General features: G+C 51.8%; 11 protein-coding genes across 11 annotated transcripts; 7 read left to right on the top strand and 4 right to left on the bottom strand.

The window, feature by feature from the left end:
- Positions 1–852: 852 nt before the first annotated feature.
- Positions 853–3,142, top strand: N7474_009811 (uncharacterized protein; the record flags this gene model as incomplete). The annotated part of the gene is made up of 5 exons (XM_057201221.1): positions 853–988; positions 1,046–1,186; positions 1,245–1,626; positions 1,675–2,587; positions 2,645–3,142. The coding sequence occupies 5 exons, from the start codon at positions 853–855 to the stop codon at positions 3,140–3,142; spliced, it is 2,070 nt and encodes a 689-aa protein (XP_057049208.1).
- Positions 3,143–3,901: 759 nt separating this feature from the next.
- N7474_009810 (uncharacterized protein) lies at positions 3,902–4,780 on the top strand (the record flags this gene model as incomplete). Its single annotated transcript, XM_057201220.1, has 3 exons — positions 3,902–4,276; positions 4,305–4,459; positions 4,642–4,780. 3 exons carry the CDS (start codon positions 3,902–3,904, stop codon positions 4,778–4,780), a joined length of 669 nt encoding a protein of 222 aa, XP_057049207.1.
- Positions 4,781–6,596: 1,816 nt separating this feature from the next.
- On the bottom strand, positions 6,597–8,341 carry N7474_009809 (phosphatidylglycerol specific phospholipase; the record flags this gene model as incomplete). Its single annotated transcript, XM_057201219.1, has 7 exons — positions 6,597–6,909; positions 6,971–7,079; positions 7,140–7,170; positions 7,230–7,448; positions 7,500–7,538; positions 7,596–8,186; positions 8,246–8,341. 7 exons carry the CDS (start codon positions 8,339–8,341, stop codon positions 6,597–6,599), a joined length of 1,398 nt encoding a protein of 465 aa, XP_057049206.1.
- A 766-nt stretch (positions 8,342–9,107) lies between these two features.
- Positions 9,108–10,031, top strand: N7474_009808 (VIT1/CCC1 transporter family protein; the record flags this gene model as incomplete). Its single annotated transcript, XM_057201218.1, has 2 exons — positions 9,108–9,439; positions 9,497–10,031. The coding sequence occupies 2 exons, from the start codon at positions 9,108–9,110 to the stop codon at positions 10,029–10,031; spliced, it is 867 nt and encodes a 288-aa protein (XP_057049205.1).
- A 1,620-nt stretch (positions 10,032–11,651) lies between these two features.
- Positions 11,652–12,402, bottom strand: N7474_009807 (uncharacterized protein; the record flags this gene model as incomplete). Its single annotated transcript, XM_057201217.1, has 2 exons — positions 11,652–11,978; positions 12,103–12,402. The coding sequence occupies 2 exons, from the start codon at positions 12,400–12,402 to the stop codon at positions 11,652–11,654; spliced, it is 627 nt and encodes a 208-aa protein (XP_057049204.1).
- A 194-nt stretch (positions 12,403–12,596) lies between these two features.
- N7474_009806 (phosphatase PAP2 family protein) lies at positions 12,597–13,962 on the top strand (the record flags this gene model as incomplete). Its single annotated transcript, XM_057201216.1, has 2 exons — positions 12,597–13,021; positions 13,083–13,962. 2 exons carry the CDS (start codon positions 12,597–12,599, stop codon positions 13,960–13,962), a joined length of 1,305 nt encoding a protein of 434 aa, XP_057049203.1.
- Positions 13,963–15,306: 1,344 nt separating this feature from the next.
- N7474_009805 (uncharacterized protein) lies at positions 15,307–16,851 on the top strand (the record flags this gene model as incomplete). Its single annotated transcript, XM_057201215.1, has 3 exons — positions 15,307–15,404; positions 16,125–16,401; positions 16,750–16,851. The coding sequence occupies 3 exons, from the start codon at positions 15,307–15,309 to the stop codon at positions 16,849–16,851; spliced, it is 477 nt and encodes a 158-aa protein (XP_057049202.1).
- Positions 16,852–17,040: 189 nt separating this feature from the next.
- Positions 17,041–18,654, top strand: N7474_009804 (Zn(II)2Cys6 transcription factor; the record flags this gene model as incomplete). The annotated part of the gene is made up of 1 exon (XM_057201214.1): positions 17,041–18,654. One exon carries the CDS (start codon positions 17,041–17,043, stop codon positions 18,652–18,654), a length of 1,614 nt encoding a protein of 537 aa, XP_057049201.1.
- A 126-nt stretch (positions 18,655–18,780) lies between these two features.
- N7474_009803 (phytanoyl-CoA dioxygenase family protein) lies at positions 18,781–19,791 on the bottom strand (the record flags this gene model as incomplete). Its single annotated transcript, XM_057201213.1, has 3 exons — positions 18,781–19,012; positions 19,080–19,165; positions 19,216–19,791. 3 exons carry the CDS (start codon positions 19,789–19,791, stop codon positions 18,781–18,783), a joined length of 894 nt encoding a protein of 297 aa, XP_057049200.1.
- Positions 19,792–20,897: 1,106 nt separating this feature from the next.
- Positions 20,898–23,292, top strand: N7474_009802 (uncharacterized protein; the record flags this gene model as incomplete). The annotated part of the gene is made up of 5 exons (XM_057201212.1): positions 20,898–20,975; positions 21,057–22,181; positions 22,262–22,366; positions 22,442–22,613; positions 23,264–23,292. The coding sequence occupies 5 exons, from the start codon at positions 20,898–20,900 to the stop codon at positions 23,290–23,292; spliced, it is 1,509 nt and encodes a 502-aa protein (XP_057049199.1).
- Positions 23,293–24,032: 740 nt separating this feature from the next.
- N7474_009801 (uncharacterized protein) lies at positions 24,033–24,362 on the bottom strand (the record flags this gene model as incomplete). Its single annotated transcript, XM_057201211.1, has 1 exon — positions 24,033–24,362. One exon carries the CDS (start codon positions 24,360–24,362, stop codon positions 24,033–24,035), a length of 330 nt encoding a protein of 109 aa, XP_057049198.1.
- Positions 24,363–24,992: the final 630 nt, after the last annotated feature.

Genomic DNA, 24,992 nt, shown 5'->3' with positions numbered 1-24,992 from the left:
TACTTGTATACTATGACAACCTAAGATGATGGAGCGGTCCTCTTCCACTTGTCAGAAGATTTAAATAATATTGCATCACCCTTCCATATCTATACTGGAATTTCTGCGTTCAGCCACATCATGGAAGCCTGATATCAGTTTTTGGCGGACATGGATTAGTGCACCTTCACGGTGCGCGACCAAATCATTCCAAATATTTGCTTATTGGAAAGGCTTCGATTAGAGTGAGAAGTGTTGATCACAATTTCTAATCCAAGGCTGGACAAGGCCTAATCTAATTTTAATCTTAATCGTCCGGTTGAATCTCGATAATTGGTGAACGTGGTATATTTACGCGAATGCGCTCTTTTTTTAGAAGTGACAAGATTCAGCTTCCGCGATTAGTTGCCGCGAGGCTGTTCAGAGCCTTGGCGATTTTAACCACGCTAAAACCAACGATGCAGCGAATGAGCGCTCCGCTAGACTTGAATAAGGCGGCCACTAACCTTTTCATCCGGATCGTCGCTCTAAGCCATCAAACTACCTCAGCACTAGTCCGTACTAGGCCGTCTCGTACAGAATAGCCGGGGTCGTCACTTGGAGAGCCTAACGAGCGCGAGTACGCTAACTACAATGGTCATCTATGCGTTTTGCCTCGCCCCCAACTATGGGGGCGGAATCTATAGATATACTTCATTTTCGATACAGCCTCACCCTCGCCATTATGAGCTGAATGTCCGACGGATAGTAGCAAGGCTGTGAATGTCTCCCTACAGCCTCGTAAATGTACATATAAACACATAAACCGCACGCTATCTTTGCTTTCTTTGTTTTCTTAATACATCGCAATCTCCTTCAAAACCATATGACACCATGATCCCGAAGCTTTCTTTATTCCTTGCCCTGGCTGGAGGGTTGTCTGCGGTCGCACTCCCGAGCAGAAACAGCACTCAACAGAATGCTTGTCTGCACGTCTCTAAGCTCGCCGCACAGGCCAGAAAGGCAAACGGTATGGAGTGAAACGGATCACCAATCTTGATATACACAACTGACAGGCCCCACCTAGTAACGGACATTGTTACAGTTCCCGGGGAGTTGGCCTACAACTGCCTTCAATCTATGCCCTTCGACTCTAAGAATGGCACTATTTTTGCCCAAGAAGTGAAGAAGTTTGTGCAATGGCAAAGCACGCTCGAGGTACTCCAAGGTAAGTGCAGCGCTTTAACAACTACGTCTTTTTCTAACATGCAATCTCCCCCCGCTAGACCCGCCGCTTGGATACTTGTCTCCCTCTACCGATATTCTAAGTGGCCTCGAATTTATTGAGGCCATGGCCCTGTTAGGACAGTTCAGCGGCCAGTACGAGTTTGACCAATCCATCAAGATGTTATTGGCAACTGCCAATGACGGACACCTCGCTCTTGAGACCTGCTCTTCGCAGATCTTTCAATTTTCACTAGATCTCCCTGTGGTATCAATTTCCAAGGATGGAGTCCAGATTCCACAGATCTACGCTGCAGCGGATGCAAAACTACTCAAGTCAGGCTCCTTCGCTGTCTCCCCTATTGTCGCTATCAATGGTGAGCCGGCAGCAGAGGCGATAGAAAAGCTATCTAGCCTAATGCCATTCCAGGACCCAGATGCTCGGTAAGTGTTATACCTAGTGTCGCAACCGGCCATCTAACAGGTCATCAGATATAACGTGATGTTCATGTCGCCCGTGCGGTCAGTGGCCGATTCGTTCCCTCCTGAAGGAACCTTCGCTACGCAAGCGCACGGTTGGCCGGGGCGATCGCTGTATGAGGTCCAATTTGCCAACGGGTCGACCATTCGCAAGCCAATTATTGCCCAGGCCCATGTCAACTTTGCGTATACCAGTGGTCAATCCTTACTCAACGGCGCTTGTCTCAAGTCTGCATCATCTTCCACGTCTCCAACATCCAGTGGGGGTTCTTTGAACACCACCAACCCTTTACCTTCCTATTATCCTAAGCCTCTCGTGCGGGATAATTACAATATGCTTTCCGGTTACTATCTCGACGAGCCTGATCTGCAGGATGTGGCTGTTCTTGCTATTCCTAGCTTCGAACCTTCCGAATACGCCATGGAGCCCGCCGAGTTTGCTATTCGCGCAACCAAATTCGTCGCGCAAGCCGCCCGAGACGGCAAGAAAAAGATCGTTATCGATTTGTCTGCCAACCCGGGAGGTGATATAGACAGTGGTTTGGACCTGTTTAGGATGTTCTTCCCCGACCAAGATATCTACCAGGCTTCTCGCATGCGCGACCACGAGGCTTTCAATCTTGCCGGACAGGCACTTGCTCATCTTGATGTCACCAAGCCAGCTGATTATCTTGCTTGCGCCAATGCCAGTGGACTTTGTCTTGAAGCTATTGTCAAACCCGACCAAACTCCGACTGAGGCTACACATTTTGAATCATGGGAGGAAATCTACGGGCCCTACGAACAGCTCGGAGGGAATATGTCAGCCTTGATGGGCCTGGAATGGCTGGCTAAGTATTCCATACCTAGAACTCCGATTCGAGGCTACGGTGGTATTCCTCAGGTTCCCAGCGAGCGACTATTTGAACCGGAGAATATTATCTTGGTAAGCGTTCGATGAGATCTTTATTGAGATGAAAATGCTAACAAACCAACCAAATAGTTGACAGACGGACTCTGCACATCAACGTGCACGATTTTCGCAGAGCTCATGAAGAACCAAGGCGCCGTCAAGAGCATAGTCTTTGGCGGACGTCCACGCGTCGGACCGATGCAGGCCCTCGGCGGTTCTAAGGGCAACACTGCTGCCCCGTTGTCGTTGATTTTTGAAATTGGAGAGACGGCGTACAAAGTCGCTCCGACTGCCGAGCTAAAGTACAAACTCTATGAAGCTTTCCCGAACCCCCAGATAATCCCCTTCCAGCTTGGTGGGGTAGGAGGGGAGGTCAACTTCAAGAGCTCCTACCGCAAGGGCGAGGATGAGGTGCCTCTGCAGTTCATCTACGAGGCCGCCGACTACCGTCGCTTCTATACATATGAGAACATTGTGAAGCCCGAGACCATGTGGGCTGATGCTGCTCGTACCATCTGGGGCGAGGGGGGAACCGTTGCGGGTTCGAATGCGATGGACTTTGTCTCTGGATCATCCGCGAGTGATTAACGGCCGTCTGAATGTTTCTGCTTTTGTTTCATCACTTAATATACTTGTTTTAGCGTTTGCGTGATTATTTGATGGTGCATATTTGTATTTAAACATTACTTCCTCTACGATAAGAGTTGATGAGCTACGCAAGGTGCTCGGCGAATATGAGTTTGAGGCTTCCAGCTTTCCTTCTTGGCAAACCTGTTCTTCTGCAGGTGGTCCTTCTAGCAAATGGTGGATCTGGATACAATTCTGTTCCATCCATCCAGTGCGCATTGGCTGTTGATTATTTGTACGTAGGTCACATGCATGGCTCTTTCATCCAGTGGCTGTGTATCTTCCCCGACGGCAATTCTGTTTTTCAAAAGAAGTGGAAATGGAAGATTTGGGCGACCTTGTGAAAGGGAGAATACCCAGCCTGCTATGGTAGTTACTATGAGAGATCATGTACACCTATTTTTGTACAGGTTGAGGGCGGACTTTGGGTGGCCAGGAGAGCTTTGTGAAAGGGAGTACACAGTCTACCATAATAATTACTATGAGAGATCATGTACTCATGTTTTTCACTGCGATTATAAAAGATTTTGCTGGTAATAAACCGTTTTGATTGAAAGGCGACTATCGCCTGCCGTATCTACGTTTTCCATTTTTGTTTGCACTAACCACTTTTTCCATCAACAACTCTCGTCTTCTTCATTCCTATCCAAACACCAGCTTTACCAGGCCTCCATATGCCAATACGTCTTCCTCCATCGTTGCAAATCTCATCAAGCCAGCATGAACAATCCCGAAACTGCCGAGTTCCTGTGCGGCCTTGCAGACACGGACGTCACTTTCGATCCACCACCCGAGCCGCCTCTCCACCTGTCCCGCCAAACTTGGGTGATCGAGAAGAAGCTCTCTGAACGATCTCAGCGGATGACGCAGCAGGACGTTTCCGATGGCCTGGGACTACCATACGCAGCTGCTAAGTTCATCTGCCATCGCAAGGAAAATCCTAGCAAGAAGGCTTTTATGCGGATTTATCTTCAAATTCCTGTCATTGACACTCTATACCAGAGCCCTCAGATTCGACGAAAGCAGGCTGCTAAGCCACGGCAGCACATCGAGTTGACGACCTTGAAAGCGCTCAAGAAATGGGATTGCGATGTTGTCCCTGACCTCCTTGCGCTACCAAGAGGGAAAGCAAGGCGAAGATAGTATCGTTCCGGGAGGTTACATCACTTATGTGGTCTGGGATAAAGTCCCCGGGGAGCCTCTGAGCCCAGAAGAATTCTGGGAGCTAGATCTTGAGTCACGCCAAGCGATCCGCGATAAATTCCGTGAAGCCTTTCCGTAAGTTTAAAGAGCTCTCTGCCTTGCGTGCTCTCAGCTGACAGGAAATAAGAAAGCTGAAGAAGTGTGGTTACCTACCGCGTATGTCAACCATGTCGAAGATCATCTATGACAAGGCTACCGGGAATATGTACGCTCTATCCGTTATTGAGTAGCGAACACAATAAGCTGACATCAATTAGGCATTTTTCAGGGGTTTCACGCGCAGGCCGTACTGATACAAACGAAGAGTGGCATGACAAGTACTACGTTCTGTTTCGTTTGGCCAAGCCATCTCCAAAGACAGACTGGGTCAAGGATCCCACACAGTGGACTTGGTGAGCAGCGAAGTCACACTCAACGCTGATACCGAGAGATGGGTCCGAGGGGGAATCTTGATGTAGGGACAATGGTTGCAACGGGAGTGAATTGGCTTCCAAGTTCTGAAAGAACCGATCAGTGGCTACTATGCTCATTGTCTTTCCCATCGTTGCATATCGTGGGACGAACCGCTGGTCCACCGGGCATACATCCTAGTAGTGGATCACACTATTCAGCAAAATGCCGAGGTGAATAACACGCGCAAGTACCTCCCAGTGTATTGCGCCATGCACCAGGAGAACCTCAATATCGCATTGAAGACGGTGGAGGGCCGCCGTGAAGCTCAAGGACTTGTGGCCAAAACTTCAAAGACACACAAAGTCCTTGAGCAGATGAACAACGAAAGATTGGTCCGAGAGGTCACCGATCCCGAGACTAAATACGCCTCTGCTTAAGACGATACAAAGGCGGTCATCACTGGAAAGAAGTACCAACACATTCTCCGGAACTTTCTGGAGCTTCAGGCCGACATGAACAAATATGCGACCATGTCCCCTAAACAGAAAGTGACCATGGCTAACGAATGGCGCACTGCATTCCTTGATGTGCTAGGAAAGGACTCGGACCTAGTGATTCCTGCAGCAAACAGCGTGAAACATCCCGCTCCCATACTGGTCCGCTGGAAGACCTCGGTGAATGCCGGCTTGAAGTCATCAATCGATGCTATGAGGTTGTCAAATACGTTGAGAGCAGCGTCACACGAGTCAAAGAAGTCTGGAACAAACATTTTGGGACCCTGGCCAATTTGAACGCTTCTGGAACAGTCAAGGCCGACTACATTCCTATCTGGATGCGGCCTGGCCCCGAGGAGACAACTCAGGATGATGGTCAGATGGTTTCACAAGCCCAAGCCTTAAATACAATCCCATCACCATTGTGGTGACCGGAACCCAAGAAGGAATACCCTGGCTGGGATCAAGTTCAGGATGCATTTGAGGATGCCACGGCGAAAGGTATAGTCCTCCCATTAGCCGAACGTGAGCTTCAGATGGATCACAGCCTATTTACTAGTGCTGGGATGCTCCGAGACCACATCCGTCGCCACTTCGACTGTAGTGAGCTAAGAATTAGTTTCGACTACCTCTTGTTGAGCTCTCAAAATGAAGATGGCGAAGAAAAACAGCGCGTCGACTTGCTTTATGGAAAATGGCACCGGATGAAAGAAATGTCTGGAGAATCCCGACAACTTCAGCTTCCGGATCGATGTCCGTTTTAGACAGCTTCTGGAAAATCGAAGATGCCTTTGAGGACCTTACACCTCCTCTGTGGATCTCAGAAGTCGATGCCCTATTGGCTTAGAGCGATAAGATTGCATTGTTTAGCGCAGATTGCAAGTGATTCTCGTTGTATTTTCTTTATTTCTTACTCTTGGTTTCAGTTTCTCATTGAATGATATGGCCTCTATAACCAAAACTAGTTTCTTATGGTACATAGGGTGCCAAACCCCCTTCGGCCGTAACGTATCAATCTCGGATTAGCATCAGAAGTCCAATTCGTAACATCTGTGTCCTCCTGTGGCGGCTTACCCTAGACGCGCAATCAATTCAAATAACAACAAAGAAACTGAGCGAACCAGATGAATCAGACAGAGTGAATACAATAAACAAATCATCTAGTCGCTGCATGTCTTACGCGATCTAAATAAGCAGAGTAGTTTTCAGCGCTCTGCAATGAATGCAACAAAGCAATGCAATCAAACCCATTGATCAAAATCTGTCTTTTTTTGCTCTGCTCTGCTCTGTTTTATCTGAGAATGCACCACCAATCCTAACCCGCATCACAGCTCCGCATAATAAGAATAATCCTGATTCAACTTATAAAAGACACTAGGCTCCGGCTGTCCAGGACCACCCTGCCAAGTCGGGGTCGCCAGCTCAGTAGGCGTATCATCACGGCACTCGCTGAGGAACACATCCTCGAAAGTCTTGGCCCACTGCACGCGGTTGTTGAGGCCCTCGAGCTCCCACAGCTCCTGCAGGAAATGCAGAATGGAGGTGTGCGTGTAGGCGGAGTTCTTAGCGTACATGGTGCCCTCGTCGTGGATGAGGTGGTTGGCCGGGACGAATGGGGAGATTAGGAATGCTGGGACGCTGGATGAGGAGATAGTTTGTTAGTAGCTGTTGATTATTTGGTTTTATCATGTTCTCCTACCGGACGCCGAGGCGGGTGAAGTCGTAGGTCACGTTGTGGCCTTCGGATTGGCCGCTGAATGTGATGCCGTCTTCGGGTGCGGGCACGTTCATCGGCGGGGGGACGTGGTCTATAAAACCATCGTCAGTTAATCAAACTCAATCAATTAACCACCATTTCATTAGCTTACCCGCAAACCCACCATGCTCATCAAAATTCACCTGCCGGAGGTTTTTTTTCAGTTATATATTGCAAGGTTGGGCTTTAGGGATAGCCTCACGATCAACAGGACGTTGTCCCAATACTGGGACTTGCGCAACGCATCGTATAAATGCTTGACCATCTGCTCACCGGCCGCCGTGGGACTAGTCGGGTGCATCGAGTCAATGGTGCAGCATTCCGGGTTGATATACGAGAACGTCGGCAGGGTGCCCTCCTCCAAGTCCTTGTAGAATTGGTCTGCGTGGACGAGTTTGTCCATTGCATTGTCTTGAACCCACTAGAGAAATTATTAGATCTGTTTAGCATCTTCCAAGAGGTTGAAACTGACCTTGTACATCCAAGCATCGATGATATCGGTCTCGTAGTACTAGACATGAGCATAAGTAAAGATAAATCAAAAGATTGTAAGATATGATTGACTCACGTTCTTCCAGCTAATGCCCTTGTTGCTAAGGGACTCAAAGATTGAAGTAGCGCAGGTCGTGCCGGTCACATTGTTAAAGTAACCCGCAGCCTGGTCGGTGTTATCAACAAAACCACAGGTCGAGCCGGAGGTAGCAAATTGGCGGTTTGTATTCGTGGGACCGGGGTGCTCGGCAAAGTACGTGTCAAAGAAGACAAAGTTCTGCGCAATCTCCGCCAGCAGGGCGGTCTTCTCTTGGTTGTAGGCCTTGATGACGAAGGAGGCATCGCCGGGCGTGGCGCTGTACTTCTCGGACTGGCGCTCGACAAAGCCGCCCATGTTGGGCACGTCATTGTTGTCTACATCCCACTTGCGGAAGATCTCATAGGTGACGCCGGCAAAGTTGTGGTCCGGGTCTAGCAGCGGCACTTCGGTTTCGAAGGGTGTGGAGCAGATCTGAAGCGGCTCACCCCATACCGTCCAGTTGGCATTGGTGTACTCGTTGCAGTGCGGCTTGTTGATGAGGTTGTCAATGTCATCGCGGAAGTTCCAGTAGCCGGCGATGTTGTCGAAGGAGTGGTTCTCCAGCGTGAGGTAGACGACGTGTTTGATCTATCAGGAGGTGCTCAATGGATTGTACGTGAATAGCGGCCTAGCAAGGGGGGACTCACGTTCTTGCGCAGTTCCCTCCATGTCTGAGTATGGCCGGTAGGGCGGGCCGAAGCGACTGCAACCAGGGCCGCGAGAGAGACCAAATTGATCTTCATGGTTGGCGGTACTCAATGGTATCAAAACTATCAGTTGAGGCGGAAGAAGGAAGGTGGATGGTGGAAGGGATGAGAGGAATTCTCAATGGGGCTTCTCTACGGCATTTCTACAGATCCTCTAGGTCGTATAGGTCGTATATATACACATGGGCACACGACACCCAGTCTTCTTGTCTGATCCTAATGCCCTTGGCACACCCACACCTCTTCGGAGATTGGCATGCCGAGCCAGTTTCGATGAGGTTAAGAATGGCGACAGGGAGGCCTCAGCGAATGGGAGGTATCGGTGGCACATTGCAGGAACGATTACATGTTCATTGTTCCTGAGGGAGGGGTACGGAGACTCTGATTACCCGATTGGGCAATCCAGTCGGGGGGAAGTGCGTTGGAGATAGTGAGGGTCGCAGTGCTAACGGGATGAGTTCAGCCAATCACCACACCGGTTATGACCAATGCTGGGCTCTGACTGGTTCCCCCCGCCACTTTAAACTATCCACCGAACCCACCGCACGGTCGAATCACAACCACGGACGGTCAACCGTGCCGCCAGGTACGATCAGCACGCCTATCTTCCTCGTTCCCTCATAGGCTGTGATCGGCTTCGCTCACTTGACACTGCAACGCTCCAAGCGAGCCATTCTTTTTCTTTGCATTTAAGGCTGGGTGTCAGCCAAGCTTTTTCCTCCCTTCCTTCGTCCCTCTTGACACCACATCCCTTCCTTATCGACCTACCTACAAATCAACAAACAAACAAATAACCGTCTCGATGACCTCCGCCCGAGGCCTGATGACGAGCTACTCGCCCATCTCGGAGCGAAACTCGTCCGACCTCGAAAAGGACCCTCACTTCTCTCTCCAGGATGTCGAGACCGGCAGCAAAAACAGCGCTGAGCGCAAGGGCTTCCGCTTCATTGATGCCCGTACCGTCTCCGACGCCATCATTGGTCTGTCCGACGGTATGACGGTGCCGTTCGCCCTGACCGCGGGTCTATCCGCCTTGGGCGACACGAAGGTCGTGGTCTTTGGCGGGATGGCCGAGCTCATTGCGGGCGCCATCTCCATGGGATTGGGCGGGTATCTCGGCGCCAAAAGCGAAGAGTGAGTTTGAGCGGGACCACCTGCTAATTCTCGAACAACTGCTAACGATTTCGCCAGGGAGTCATACAAAGCCACGCTCCAGGAAACACAGAACCAAACGGTCACCGATCCCGGCTCCGTGGCCACGACCATAAGCGACATCTTCGAGCCGTACGAGCTGCCGACTGAGCTAGTCGCCCAGCTCACCAACCACCTCTCCGCCTCGCCGATGCTCCCTTCATTCCTGATGAACTTTCACCACACGCTCCCTGAACCCTCCGGCTCGCGCGCCGTCATGTGTGCCCTGACCATCGCCCTGGGCTATTTCATTGGCGGTTTCGTGCCCTTGCTTCCGTACTTCTTTGTTGGCCCCAACGAGGCGTTCATCGCCCTGCGCTGGTCCATCGCGACGATGGTCGTTGCGCTATTTATATTCGGGTACGGCAAGACCTGCTTCGTGACCGGTTGGTCTGGGCGGAGGAATCTCCGCAAAGGTCTGGTGGGTGGACTCCAAATGGTGCTGGTGGGTGGTGTGGCGGCGGGCTCGGCCATGGGGCTGGTGAAGGGGTTCCAGCTGCTGGCAAATGGTGGGGATCATCCCAAGCATGATTGATGGATGGATGGATTGAAGAAACTCTTGCATTATCATTCTTTTGGCGTTTTTCTCTCTCTGGTGACGATGCATTTCAGCGGGCGTTCTTTTCTACGTGGTTCTTTCCCCTAAAGACATGCGGGGTGTCTCCAAAAGTATTCCATCTCAACACAGGTTTGTTCGAGATCTGTGCCATACCTATCCGTGTGAAATCAATTCGACACCATTTAGGCAACTCCTCGTTGATGAGCTATGACAAGTGCCGATAAACATTGCGATCGTGCCATAAACCATTATTATCAGGCAATCTCGACCACGTCGATTCGTTTTCATCTATATATAGCACACGCTCGCGCAATAATTCTTACTCCGTCAACGCGGAGTTGCATAACCTGCGTCATGGACGCAGGATGGAGCATGAACTCACCACGCAGTCAGCCTCGTTATCCCCGACTGCTGCCTATCTCAAAGCATCGATACCAATCTGGCATCCACCCTCTCCCCCTCCTTGATCGACTGGCGCGGGCCAAGGCCAAGCCACAGTGAGATGGGGGCTGAGCCAGGCAGGGAGAGCTAGAATTGCAAATCCACCAAACCAACAGCAGGCTGCCAAGTGGAAGGCTGTTGATGTCATGCTTCCAGGGGGGAAAGTATCGTTGCATCTCCACGGGCTGCTTCGTGTTGATGGATAGCTAGAGTAGTTGATAGTCAACGGAGCTGTAACTAGCTCTTCAACTCCTCCAGCTAACTTACGACTGAGCCACTCACGGCACCTCTGTAAAACAAGGCAGCAGCCTTGTACCAACCATCCTTTAAGGGGCAAGGGCAACGAATACGAGGGGCTGGTAGATACATACGCGTATTCCATACGAGGACATGAGCTAGCTGCCTAGTGAAGTCAAGTTGGTTCAGCCAAGTGAGCTGTTAGTTGGTCAGGAGTTGATTAGTTGGCTCCGTCTGACCATTCCCATTATTATTGGCCACCGTGGTTTGCACGCCCAACTCTGAAACTGGAGGCGCCGAGCTGACCCATTTCCAGTCCCTAACTATCCCTTAACTTACATAGTGTAATGATTATTAGTTAAAGGGGGAGCGGTAATCTATTATCCGGCTTGTTGGGAACCGGCGCGTATTTAGTGTGGTCCTGGACGGGCTCTAATTCACTAGCCGGCATAGTCGGTGCACATCCTCATCTGCCCGGCGCTAACTAATTATAACCGTGCGGGTTTTTGAGGGGAGCAGATTTTTTGTCTGCTATACTTTTTGACTAGGCCGAGTTTAACAGGTGGTCGAGTGAGCACTCCAGCATGGCAGTAGGGAAGGTGGTCACCCCCGACCGAGGCAACTCGGTCAAAACACAGCCGCTGGCAGTGCTTCAGCCCAACCAGGCTGAGTCGAGGCTGACCTGACCTCACATACTCCCAGACCGCCTAGCACAGATCAGGCGTTGGTGACGGTGGTTTGTCCATCATGGCTGCAGAGTGTACTGTATTATGGTAAGCTATAAGCGAAATTGGATTTGGGCAGACTATTCTCGTTGGATAACGCGCTGAAGGATGGGCCCATACTGGGGCGCACATGGACCAATCGGCGCGGGCCTGCCATCTGATAATTGAAAAATTAGCCTCGTATTATTACCAGTCACGTGCAACCAGGCACTCGGGGGGTGGCGGATGGCGGGAGGATCTCAGAGGAGTGGTTCTGGGTTCTCTCGGTAGACAAAGGTATTTGGGACTGGGTAGTCAAGGCACAAATTATCATCTTAGCACGGTCAGACCAGAAGGAGTGGGTAATGCCAATGATTATGCGGACTTGTGCTTCCTCGGCCTCCGTCCTCTCCGTTCCGCCGCATCCGCCGGCATCGTGATCGCCGTGGTCTCGTGGGCCGGATGACCCGATCGTCAGATTGGAATTGGCGACACGGAGGATGCAGACCAGAATCAATAGCAGTGTCGACGGGAATATGGACTGTGATGAGTAGTTATTGTCTCAAGTTAGTTCCTCCTGCGGCCGTATAATCCCATCCAGACCATCCTCAAACCGACTAATGACGCCATGGACTCAAGGAAAGCGCGACCAGGACCCGTATTACGGGCCCGTAATACGGTGACCAGCCTCGATACCAGCCCCCGAAATCCTCTCTCTCTCGACTCTGCTTTTCTTCCCCTTCCTTCCTCACCTTGTCAGAGTCATCTTTCTTCTCTTCTCTCTCCCTCATCCTCTTCCTCTCCTTTTCTCGCCCGCGCTCCTCCCCCTTCTGGCTAGGGCTTGGTCGACTCTCGCCCTTGCTGCTCCCGCCTTGCGTGTGTCTGCCGTCCACCCTACCCAACGTGACCTCCTTGAATTCCTCGGCTGCAGGAAAGAGGGCCTGGCGCTTCCCGGTCTTTGACATCTTTCGGCTTGGATTGGATTCTTATCCCAGCTTGATGATATTATCGCCCCTTCGGCCTCGTTAAGCGCCCCCCTCCTCCTCGCCCTCCCTGCCGACCAGTGCGAATTCCTTCCCGGGGAATTCCACGCCCTCCCCCTCGCCCTCCATCCCCATCCGAGTGAGTGGAACGCTCGCTCAGAGGGGATCTTGCCGCGATGATGAACGCCTCCCTTCCGTCATGGAAGGATCGCACGCAGAACCAGTTCGGGAAGCTCCAGATCCAGATGCCATGGCGTTCCTTTCAACTCCTGGTGCCCCATCGCATGCGTCGCAAGATTCGATCAAAGCTGCGGAGCAGGATAGCGCCCACCTCGTCGATATCCACGCTGCAGACTTCCTTTTCACCCGCAGACACGCTCCGGTCATTACAAGGCCACCGGTGGACGCTGTATGACTTTCAGTATCTGCTACTTCTCATTGTCGGCATCTTTTCGTTGACGGTTATCGAATCGGCCGGCCCCCTGGCGAAGACCGGCATCTTCACTCTCCTCATCTGCTCGTTGCTTCTGCCCATCACCCGGCAGTTCTTTCTCCCCTTTCTGCCCATTGCGGGGTGGTTGATCTTCTTCTATGCATGCCAGTAAGTCTTCTGGTTTTTAAACCCCTCTCTGCGTTCGACTCGCTGACATTTGTTTCTCAAGATTCGTCCCGAGCGATTGGCGGCCCGGCATCTGGGTGCGGGTTTTGCCTGCCATGGAAAACATTCTCTACGGCGCCAACATCAGCAACATCCTGTCCGCCCACAAGAGTGTCGTCCTGGACGTGCTGGCATGGATCACCTACGGACTATGTCATTACGGCGCCCCCTTTGTTGTCTCGTTGCTCCTGTTTATCTTCGGGCCACCGGGCACCACGCCGCTCTTCGCACGGACACTAGGCTACATCAGCATGACCGCCGTCACCATCCAACTGGTGTTCCCCTGCTCGCCTCCGTGGTACGAGAACCTGTACGGGCTTGCGCCGGCAGACTACTCGATGCAGGGTAACCCAGCCGGTCTTGCTCGCATCGATGCGTTGCTTGGCATTGATCTGTACACCTCTGGGTTCAAGCAGTCCCCCGTGGTGTTTGGGGCCTTCCCCTCTCTCCACGCGGCCGACTCGACTTTGGCCGCCTTGTTCATGAGCCACGTTTTCCCGCGGTTGAAGCCTCTTTTCGTCACCTACACTCTGTGGATGTGGTGGGCTACGATGTATCTGTCGCACCACTACGCCGTTGATCTGGTCTGCGGTGGCTTGCTCGCTACAGTGGCATTCTACTTTGCCAAGACCCGATTCCTGCCGCGAGTCCAGAGTGACAAGATGTTCCGCTGGGACTATGACTACGTTGAAGTCGGCGAAAACTCGCGCGATTTCGGCTACGATCTCGCCAGCCTGGATGGCGAATTCAACCTGGACAGCGATGAGTGGACCGTGGGCTCTTCGTCATCGGTCTCCTCTGGCTCTTTGAGTCCGGTGGACGACCACTACACTTGGGAGAGCGAGACTCTAACCTCGAACCACGACCTCGAGTCCGGACGCTAGCCGTCAACCTCGACATACATATACTCCCGTTGGACCTTGTGTCCATTGTTGCATCTACCTCTTTGACACGGCGTTTTTATACTTGACGACATACTGGGGATCTCTGATCTGCATCGAGCTATCTTCGACACCTTAAGGTTTTTAATCCACCTTTTGGACAGCTTCGGTCTCGCACGGCTTTGTTTTTTTCGAGCCGAAGTCCCTTTTTACATTCTGGCTGTACATGCCTCTTTATTTCTTCGCCAGCCTGCCGTGAGCTGGCGACTCCGTCTATAATCATAATTCCGGTGGCAACCTGGAATTGGGGGCCAACTCTGTTCGCGACCTCCCATCCTCCGCACCGCCACCGACGGGAAACCTTCGCTTGTACACATTATTCACCCTTCTTCGATTCTGACCCATGTCTTTCGCTACGACTTTACTGACTGGACGAGCCCCTTTTTTATTTCTTTCTGCTCGTCCAGATGCACAAACTTATTATTATCATTCGTGTCGATCGCTCAACATTGGCGCCTGGGAACTGGGAATTCAAAAAACAAAAGTTTCGGCGCCACTGGCTTTTTTGCACTACACTCGCTGTGCATTCATTACAAGGAACAAATTCTTGGAACTTTCGCTTTTACAACATTTTTGCATCGGCACATAGAGAGGGGAAAAGACCGTCGATCCGGTCTGATTTTGGGGCGCTGGCAGGTGATAATCGGCGCGGCAAACTGGTTGCAGATCATCCTTGGGTAGGAGGGTTGCATCCTGAACTTGAGAGGGGAAAACAAAGATTGGTGGACAACAAGACAAGACACGCTGCTGGCTGGGTCATGCAATACTTTTGTTGTGAACGGCATACCAGTGCAGCACAAGCGGCCAAGTTCGATGGTTTCCGAGGGCAGCACCAGTGCTGGACGGAGGCATTGGGTTTTCCCGGATCCTGGAGGACTGGCTTACTCGCTGATCTCTCTCCGCTTCTGGCTTTTGGGAATCAAAGCCCGGACGACGCCTTTCCTGGATAATTAATGCGTGCACATGCTTCTTTCCTCTTCCAACACTATATTCTCTCACCTATATTTACCCTCCGCTCCGACGAGGGGCTGTGCATGCAAGGCAAACCCGGAACTGAACTTATCATTTCGTTGCGGTAAGCCGGGAATTGGCTGTATTGTTAGTTAGCATTTGTTTCTTCATCCCCCCACCGCCGGCGCTACGAGTTTTGATGATGAAGACCCATCATTATTGTACATTAATGTCTGGTTCTTCCGCCAATATCATATCACTACAACAGCTATTATTCACTTCCCCAGTGTAGTTCTTGCTTTCATCATTCAGTAAGATCGAAGACATGCCTGCAGGATGGATCTTCTCTTCACCCCGCTCGAGCTGATCAGTCGATCAGCATTCCTAGCGCGCCCGCTGGCTGCTGCAGCTTCGTCGATCCTCCCCCGCGATAGGTATATACGCTAAGCTTAGGCAGCTATGAACAAGCCAGTCATGCATAATGCTGTAATGAGTGCACTGTCCGTCGCCAGCCGAGTCCGAGTGGCTGTGCGTGTGCATGTGCCAACCTGCCTCCCAGGTAATTATTCATCTGCTTATGCTCATGTGCTGGCCTGGCTGGCAGCTTCGCCCGAATTGGGCGTTCCCTGCTGTGTTCGGCTCTTTTGTTTAGTTCGTATTGTATTGTTGCTTGTAAGTTTCGCCTAAGATAACTCGTTGTATTTGCGAATTGATTCACTATTACTGGTTCTGTTGGTATACGAGGAGAAGAAACGGTGCCCATTGCACCGCCGCTCTGCCGCTCCCCAGGGCTACGATCAAGAAACATTTCGACCTTGCTCAAATACTACGGATGATCTAGCATAATTCGATCTTTTAGCTAGAGAAGTTCCTTTACGATAGAAGAATGAGTTCTCAGAAAGAGCTAGTTTTGAGGCATATAATAGCGGACAGACCTCAAGAAACGCCTCTCACGAAGCAAAACTCAGTTTCTGCCTACGCCCAATATTAACTACTACGAGATACTTTAGCGAATTGGTAATGATTCATTATATACGACGAAATCTAGGGAAGAAAATCCAAGGTGAGCCCTGGTAGCATAAGAGGCACCTAAACGAGGTCAAGTTATTGAAACCTGATATAGGAAGATATCGTGCTACTCCCCCATTCTGCAGCATCGATCATACGGATGAGAGGGGCCGAAACGCCTTGTTCAGGGCTGTACAGACGGGCGATGTGAGCGGTATGCGGCAGCTTCTGAAGAGAGGGGCCAATCTGCGGGTAGTTTGCTGCCGTGAGACGCCGTTGTCCGCGGCAGCGAAGGAGAAGCATTTTCATGCCGTGAATATGATTCTGCAGGTATTTGATGAGCGAGGATTGGATTTGGATGAAGTCGAAGGGATGTTGAAACAAGCGGAGGAGTATGCTGTGGAGGCTAGTCGGGCAGATATAGTTAGGTTGCTGCGTCGATTTTATTGCCTTCGCTGGTATCCAGTGTGTACTTGGCATTCTCCGGTGTCCAATCTAACAGTGACAAAATCGCGGACTAATTATACAAGATATTCTTATTAGAATATGATGAGCCAGGCGAGAAGGCTGTAGTTATGTAGATAACTGCTAATACTTTTGATATAACGAACAATAATGGAAACCCGTTGTATCGAGGGCTTATGGGCACAATCATAAACGAGTCTAAGCAAATAACGGGGATCACTGCCTAGGGGAGATTGGCGCTGGAAATCAAACCAATAACAGAGGGGTAGCGTACCGGTAACTAAGATCTCTAGGTGACCGACCGAGGCTTACCTTATCCTAGCTCTGAACGATTCCGCATTCGCACCCCTAGCCCCGAACGGTTACACTCCAACCCCAGGCCGTGCCAGTTCGCACTTCGACCTATAAGCTCCGACACCCATTAGCAACACGTGGAAGTCGGACACCCACGAGTACCTAGACACCTTTACTATTCTGCCCCGAACTGCATATTCATCTTCATTACAATATTGCTTTCGTCAAACACTCCGACTTGCGCATCAACATCGATCGCCATACCCTGCCGATGAACAGCGATTCACGAGGGCAATCGCAAAAATGGCGGGCGCCCGCAATGAGCCTTCCAGCACAGCACAAAGTACCGCACGATCGGCAGTGCCAGGATGCAGAGTCTGTAACCGACGCCGGATCAAATGCGACGGAGCTCGGCCGGCTTGTAATAAATGCACCTCCCGCGGCCTGCAATGTCCAGGATACAACAAGATCCTCAAGTGGATATACGGACCAGCCAGCAAAGGACCAAACCGCCTGGCCTTTGGCCCGACGGCGGACAAGGCTAGTGGCAACCCAGTCCATCACCACCAAGCTGCCGACGGTGTCATCGTGTCGCCGCTCGTGACTCCGTCCCCAGCGGTGCCGCTGGTGCCATATAGATACACGCAGTTATCTGGTTTATTGTCGACACCGATACTCGGCACGGAAAGCCTCCTACTGCGACACTTTGTGGATGTCGTGTCAGTGCAATTAGCGTGGTTCGAGGACGGATCTAATCCGTGGCGAGTTTTAGTACTGCCGCTGGCCCTGGACTCGCCTGGGACATCTCCATCATCATCGCACTGCCTGCTAGCAGCCATCTTAGGCGTGTCCGCAAGCAATGTCGCTTCCCGCCTTGCTGAGGGCGACACTCAGCGCGACGCATATCTGGGCATCATGAACTCGTTACGCAACCGAGCCTTCCGCTTCCTCGCCGAGAATTTGCGGACTCTGCGGGGCGCACTCGAACAGGGCACGCTGCCTCCTCCACAGCCGCTGACACAGACGGTTATTGCCAGCGTGCTGCTCCTTTCCTACTTGGAGGTGCACTGGCCATCCAACGGCATGTGGCGTATCCATCTACGGACGGCACAGAGCATCAGCGACATGCTGGAATTGGCCACGACCGGCGACGCCATAAGTGCCTTTCTCTCTGAAGAGTTGTTCACTGCCAGTACATGGCCTCTACTGACCCACTACCCATCGGAGGAGATGTCTTCGCCTCAGGAAGTATCTATCGGGAGCCTAGCTAGACAGGAAATCAGGGGTCGTTCTCCCTTCACAGCTTTTGTTGCCATCGTGCGCCGTGTGACCCGTGCCGCACGGGATGCATCACTGCAAGATGGAGACCCGGTCGAACGGCGAGCAGCTCTTCGCACAATTCTAGACCAAGTACAGCTAGATATGGAGCAAGCCCTCAAGACCGCCTTGGGGGCGCTTCGAACAATGGAGCCACGGACGGGGCGCAACATCAGCGGCCACGATGTTGAGCGTTTCATCGCCGCCTACTATTACGCCACTCAGATATACTGTCACCGAGCCCTATTCGCCGCTGCGCCCGAATCGCCGCAAGAGTCGTCCGCCTGGGCGGATCAAGTGACGTTGCTCGGCCTGCGCACGCAGCTTGTCGACTCGCTGCAGGCTCTTGACAATCCTGACTCGCTGGCGCAGTCGCAGCCGTGGCCTCTTTTCGTGCTGGCCACGGAGAGCGCCCACGAACCGGTGACGCAATGCTGGATCGAGGCGCGGATGGCGTCGATCATGACACTGTACTGTGAGATTGACCGGCCGCAGATGCTCAATTTTCTAAGGTCCTTCTGGGCTCAAGTTGTTTATGACAATTGGATCGATTATGCCCGATTATGGACAAAGGATCGGTACGAATTCCTTATATTATAATTTATGGTATATGGTGATGGAAGAGCACGAGCATATAAGTGATAAACGAAGCCCGCTGGTATCATAGTTGATTGAACTTGGCTTTGATACATTTCTTCGCCTTTTAGTCTACACGGTTTTAACACGTCAGAGGTGGACAGTCTCCTCGTCGTTGATGCCGAAGATGATGGATATGGGATCCTTATACTTGTAGAACCCTAGCGCTGGCTGGCTGATACCATAATTGAGCAGGCGCAGGACTTGTGGTGAGAACTTCTTCTCCTTGGCCAACTCGACGGGAATCTCCAGCTGGTGGTTTTCCTCCGGCTTGAGATATCCCTTGCACATGAACAGGCCGATGACCTCGCGAACCTCGTCCCTACCGAGGGGTCTCAGTATGAGTTTCTGTTTCGAAAGAATAGCATGGCAAACGGTGTCCTACTTACTTGGTCTTGTTGGCACCACCGCCGTGGTAGGTGTTGCCAGGGAAGATGAGGGCATCGCCAATCTCGAGCTCAACCGGCACCGCCTCCTCAGTGCGGGGGCGCGGTCCAGGCTCCAGATGTTGGACTTGGGAATTACCATGGTGGCGCCATTCTCGTAGGTGCACTTGGTGATGGCGACAAGCAGGCCCATCATGCACGAGTCGAGGCCGCTGGGCAGGTGGTAGTCGCTGTCGTCGCGGTGCAGGTCCTGGGCACGCGAGCCAGGGTGGATCTGGAAACCAAAGGTGCCAGAAATGGTAGGCTTCGTGACAAAGGTGCGACGCTGCTCACCGTACCAGGGCGAGCATGTGGAGGTTAGGATCTCGTTGCAGGTGTCCACCCACAACTTGTTGGTCGCAAGTTCGACGCAGCCCTCAGACGCCGCCAGCAGGCCTGTGGCCCGGCGCGTGGTGGTGGGGAAGAAGCCGGAGGCATCGGGCACGTCGGCAGCAAAGACTGGGGCCAGCTCGGCCTTGATACAAGCCGCGTGCTCGGCGGAGATGAGGTTCTTGATAATCACGCCGCCATCCGAGCGCACCAGCTCGACCACGCGCTCGTACGTAGTTGCCGGGTCGTTAGAGTCGAGGCGTTGCAGTGAAGGAGAGGCCTTGGGGACTGCCATATTAGAGCTCGCGGCGGCGGTGGTGGTGGTGGAAGCAGTAGTAGTGGCCATGTTCCCTGTTGGATGTGAACCAGGAACCGAGTCTGTGATTCGTGCGAGAAGGGGATGCTATATAGTAAGTAAATGACTTCCAAGCTTTCCAATGCCCGATCGAAGGAGAGTAAAGACTGAAACCTGAGTCAGATGGAGAAGCTGTAGACTGAAGGGCTGCCTTAAAAGTTTATGTCCTCTGTCCTGCTCGACCATGATAACCTCTCTTGACGCAAGCAGAGTGTATACTACTAAACTGTCTCGGCGATGCTTCATCAATGATCATGAGGGGTTCTCCCTCTTCCCCCACGATTTAGGTCTAGCGTTAATCTATCGACTCCCAGCGTCTCCTTGTGACAAGATCTAGCGCGAGAAGGCCCAGTATTTTCTCGGCTCGAGTTGACAGTTCTCCGTCTTCCCCTACGATTTCGGCCTAGCGTGGACTCGTCGGCTTCTAGCGTCTCCTTCTGATAGGATCTAGGGCGAGGTAGCTTGGATCTTGAATCTTCCGACTGGACGGAGTAGTCGCCATAACTACTTAAAAGTACCAACCCCACTGTTTCTCCCGAAATCCCCCCAAAGTAGCCTAGCGCTGGCCTGCGCTAGCGTGGTAATCACCACGCTTGATTGGCTGCTATCTACCTCAATGATCCAAGCGCATCGATAAACCGAGCCGTATGGTCCTTCCCCCGACTTATTAGAGATACGAAACGAGCAGTTTTCTTTATCAAGCGGGCGTAGCAGTTTCTGTACGCGGAGATAGTGGATCTCGATTCTCGACTTTATCTTCTCCTCGCCCCGTGAGCCCAAGTATATGAAGTCGGACCTCTGAACGCCAGTTTAGTTGCTATGGATTGGAGGCTGCGGATTTCTATCTTTTGTCCTGACTCTAAAGCACGTACCTTAGAGAAGAATATCATTTCAGGACCTATCCCTCCCAGCGGTATCGTGTTGACATCTCGCGATTGCCCGCATCTGCTGTGTGCCGCAATATAACGACAAGGGCAGCTCAACATGGCCACAGAAGTTGAGATGGTGCCTGGCACCGTCATCCTTGAGGACCGTAAGTCCCTAAACCCAATAGTCTCTCTTCTACTCCCAGCAATGATGCTAGATTGACTCGGGGAATGCTTGAAATAGTCCAAGGAGCCTCCCCTCGCCTTGTCCTGCAGCCTACACCCACGGCTGACCCGAATGATCCGTTGGTACGACTGCCGCACCCGCCGGGATAGAGGCAGAGATAGATGTAGATGCAGTACAGTAGCTGACTCCACATGACTGAACAGAATTGGTCTAGGATCCGCAAGACCGTCAACTTCACCCTGGCATGCTTCTATGCCCTGATGACATTTGTCCTCCTTGACATTGGTCCGGTTGTCTGGGTCAACCTGAACGAGGAGCTCGGGATCTCTTATAAGGATCTCAACAACTCGTGGGCGATTGACTGCGCTGGTCTCGCCCTCGGCTGCATCTTCTTGTATCCGCTGGCTGTCAAGTTTGGGCGTCGACCCGTCTACATTCTCAGCTTGATCGTGCAGCTGGCTGGAGCGATCTGGTTTGCCCACATGAAGTCCAACTGGGAGAATATGGTCATCAACTTTATCATCGGATTGGCCGGTGCCATCAGCGAGACGATCGTACAGATGACCATTGCCGATCTTTTCTTCACACACCAGCGCGCATCTGCCAATGCCATGTACTTCTTTGTGGTCACCATCGGGACTTTCCTCGCGCCCGTTGCGGCCGGCTACAGTGCTGCCTCGCAAGGCTGGCGGTGGATCTGGTGGTGGTGCGTGATCCTGCTTGCCGTCAATCTGGCCGCCGTCGTCTTCTTCTTTGAGGAGACCAAGTATATCCCCGTGCTGCCTGGATCTCCAGCCAGCTCTCCCAGCAGTGATATCGGCGTGTCTGCCGCCGAGGAAGGCAAGAAGACGCTAGTGAGCGATGAGTGCACCATTGATCTGCATCGCCACAACAGCATCATTGCCGACATCCCTAAGAAGAGCTACATCCAGCGCCTCGCACTCACCACCAAGTCCAAAGGCCCCGTGTTCCGTTACAGCTATCAGCCCTTCATTGTGCTCACCACGTTTCCCGCTGCCGCATTCACCGCACTTATGTACGGCGCCAACCTGGCATGGTACTCGGTATGCGGCACCACTGCGGCCACTTACCTTCTCTATGACCCCTACGACTTTGGCTCTATCGGCGTCGGTCTCTTTTCCCTGGCTCCGTTCAGCGGTTCTCTGCTGGCAGCCCTCTACAGTGGCCCGCTCGCCGACTTCTACATCGTCTGGGCCTCCAAGCGTAACGGTGGTGTGTTTGAGCCCGAGATGCGTCTGCACCTAGCTTTGCTGGCTGTGCTATTGACCCCACTCGGTCTGCTCCTCTACGGTCTGCCGCTTGCTAATGTATTTCGCCGCCGCTTTTACCCTCTTGTGTATGCTTTTACACCGACGTTGGACCATGCTGATCAATGCTCCCTTGCTAGGGCTTACCGTGGATTGTTCCTGCTGTCGGCTATGGTGTCTATGGTTTCGCTTTCAGCTTGATCTGCGACCTGAGCCTCACCTACCTCCTCGACTGCTACCAAGATGTGAGTCTTGCTTCTGGAAACAGATGGCGGCCACCAGAAATGAGTCACATTTTACTGACGCGATGCCTTTTGTAGGTCGTCGGCGATGCTCTGGTCGGTGTCGCGTTTGTGCGCAACGCGGCTGCCACCGTCGTTGTCTTTGCCCAAACACCTTGGATCGCCGCCCAAGGCTTACACAACTTCTTTGTCACCCTTACCTGCTTGGCCATTGCCCTGGTTCTGCCCATCATCCCTATGATCTGGTTCGGTAAGGCTGCACGCCAGGCAACAGCAGGGCGGTACAAGAAGTTCGCGATGCTCCAGCCGATCAGCCGGGCATTTCAATAAAGAGCAACTGCGAGTGGTCAGTCAGTGAGCGGGTCATTATGATTATGCCATCCTCTGTGAGCAGATCAGGGCGCGCGGTCTACTCAGGGAGCAGGCAGTGAGTATTAAAACGGAAAGAGCAAGTCCCAGGGCGCCAGACATTATCTGACTATACGTAACATCTTATTAGGTTGCCTACATATAGTATACAGCAAATCCAAATTCTGGCACCTTCCAAACAATCCTTTGCCTGGGTTTTCCACTCTTGTTAGATGTCACATAATTAGCCCGTTGATAAAGAACTTTTGCTTCCAGGAAAATCGGATCTAAGAGGCCCGTTTACCATATGGTTCAAATGGAAACAGGAATGCACAAATAGCAAGACCGCCATACGATGCACCACATATGAAAATGGGTCCTGTAGTTGCTGTGCTTGCAAACGGTTGCAATAACAGCACTAATTCACACACCTACACATCTCTCATGTATTTCAGTCATCCCCTCCTCACAGGTAACTGATAAAGGCAATATTGAAGTAACCCTGGGTGTGTTCAGAGATATCTACAACAGCGTAGGTAATCGCCTTTATAGCCCCCTATATCGCCTCCTACGTAGCCTAACTCTCGCCTAGCCTCTAGTAACCTATGCAGTAGAACGGCGTCTAAAAGTACCACGTTTGCTAATGCTTACGGATGCTCTCTCAGCCTGGCGCTAATTCTGCCGGGTAACAGATGAGAAAAATGAGCATTGATTTGTAGCTCTACATAAATCTGGGTATAATGACCCAAGCACACTAGCTCAATGCAGTCCCATATCCCGCTACCTACCCAGCTGAACCCTCGTTTACCAGTCCCAATCCTCGATATTTTTAAACCAGCCGGGTCGCCGGACAGCGGGGACCTTGGCCAGGTGATACTGTGCCCAGATAACCGGGTCCCAGCGCGGCGGGGTGGTATGTAGCTCAGGCTCCCGGAAACCTGCAAAGCGGCTATAGGTAGTCAGTCTTCATGCTCACTATTTGTCTTAGAAATGACATACATCGACTTGGTTGCGTCGTTGTAGATGATCATTTCGGGAAGCGGATAACTGTGGGTCCACAGGGTGCTAGAAAGACGCCTGTTTGAAGTTAACTCATGCTCAGAAAGGATTAATTTTAGAAAACTTACAACCACGTAAGGCGGAAGCACTCCCGGAATTCATCGCGTTCGGGGCGAGTCCAGCTCCAAAACTTCTCCTCGGTGAGAGGCTCTCCCGGGACCCGAAGCCAGAGCAGATTGGCGTAAAAGCCCCCGGGAACAAGTGGCGAATCTTCAGGCTGAGCTCCTCTATCAATGAACTTCATACGCGCAACTACGTCGCATTATTTCAAAGCTTCCATCGCCTTTAGCTCTCCGAAGTCTGGAAGCTTGACGGCCTGCTGGCTCTTTTGGGCGGCGGGGTGGAAATGGGTGCCCTTCCACGGGATCTGACGGTAGACACGTATGAAACCCTCCGTGCCCTCGTCCGCGTGGTGAACTGAAAACTTGGCCGTGGCATAGCAAGGCCCATAATCCCGGATTTCATGCTCAGGGCGAATCTCGGCATCTCCTCCCAGGAACTTGTCTAGGACCCATCGGGCTTCTGGCCATGCGGAGAAGCTGATGGTCGATCCCTCCATCCAGGCGAGGTATTTCTCGGGCGGACCTGCCATGATGTAGAGTTGTAGCTGTGGTTGACGTGGTTGTTGTTGTGGTTGTTGTTGTGGTTGTTGTTGTGGTTGTTGTTGTGGTTGTTGTTGTGGTTGTTGTTGTGGTTGTTGTTGTGGTTGTTGTTGTGGTTGTTGTTGTGGTTGTTGTTGTGGTTGTTGTTGTGGTTGTTGTTGTGGTTGTTGTTGTGGTTGTTGTTGTGGTTGTTGTCGTGGGTGATGTGGTGGTAATGGTGACGGCCACGGCCAATATCAACTTCACGACCGAGTCCAGCGACAAGGAATCCGGCACTACGACTGGCACGATCTGTCTGATCGTACGAATCCAAATCAGAGACTTGGAACAAACTAATTCTAGCGGTGAAGGTTGGATATACTGCATTTGGTATGCAGCAAAAAAAAGATAATAAATGCTTTGGGGTACTTGGTTCCTTCAAGCATCGGCAGCTACTTTAGTTATCTGGGATTGAGTTCCTTTAGAAGAAGGCCAGTCAATAATAATCATAAGTCATAATAGCTCGAAGGTACGTATCCATTATCCGGTTATATGTACATCACACCCAGACCAAGTGAATATACAAGACCCAACCCAAAAACGGGCTCTAGCACGCTGATTGATGATGGAAACACGGCTGG

This window comes from Penicillium riverlandense, assembly GCF_028828495.1.
Source record: "Penicillium riverlandense strain IBT 135883 chromosome Unknown utg000008l_segment0_segment0, whole genome shotgun sequence".
Lineage (NCBI taxonomy): Eukaryota > Fungi > Ascomycota > Eurotiomycetes > Eurotiales > Aspergillaceae > Penicillium > Penicillium riverlandense.
The sequence above is the reverse complement of the archived record's forward strand: the minus strand, read 5'-3'. Positions and strand labels throughout refer to the sequence as shown.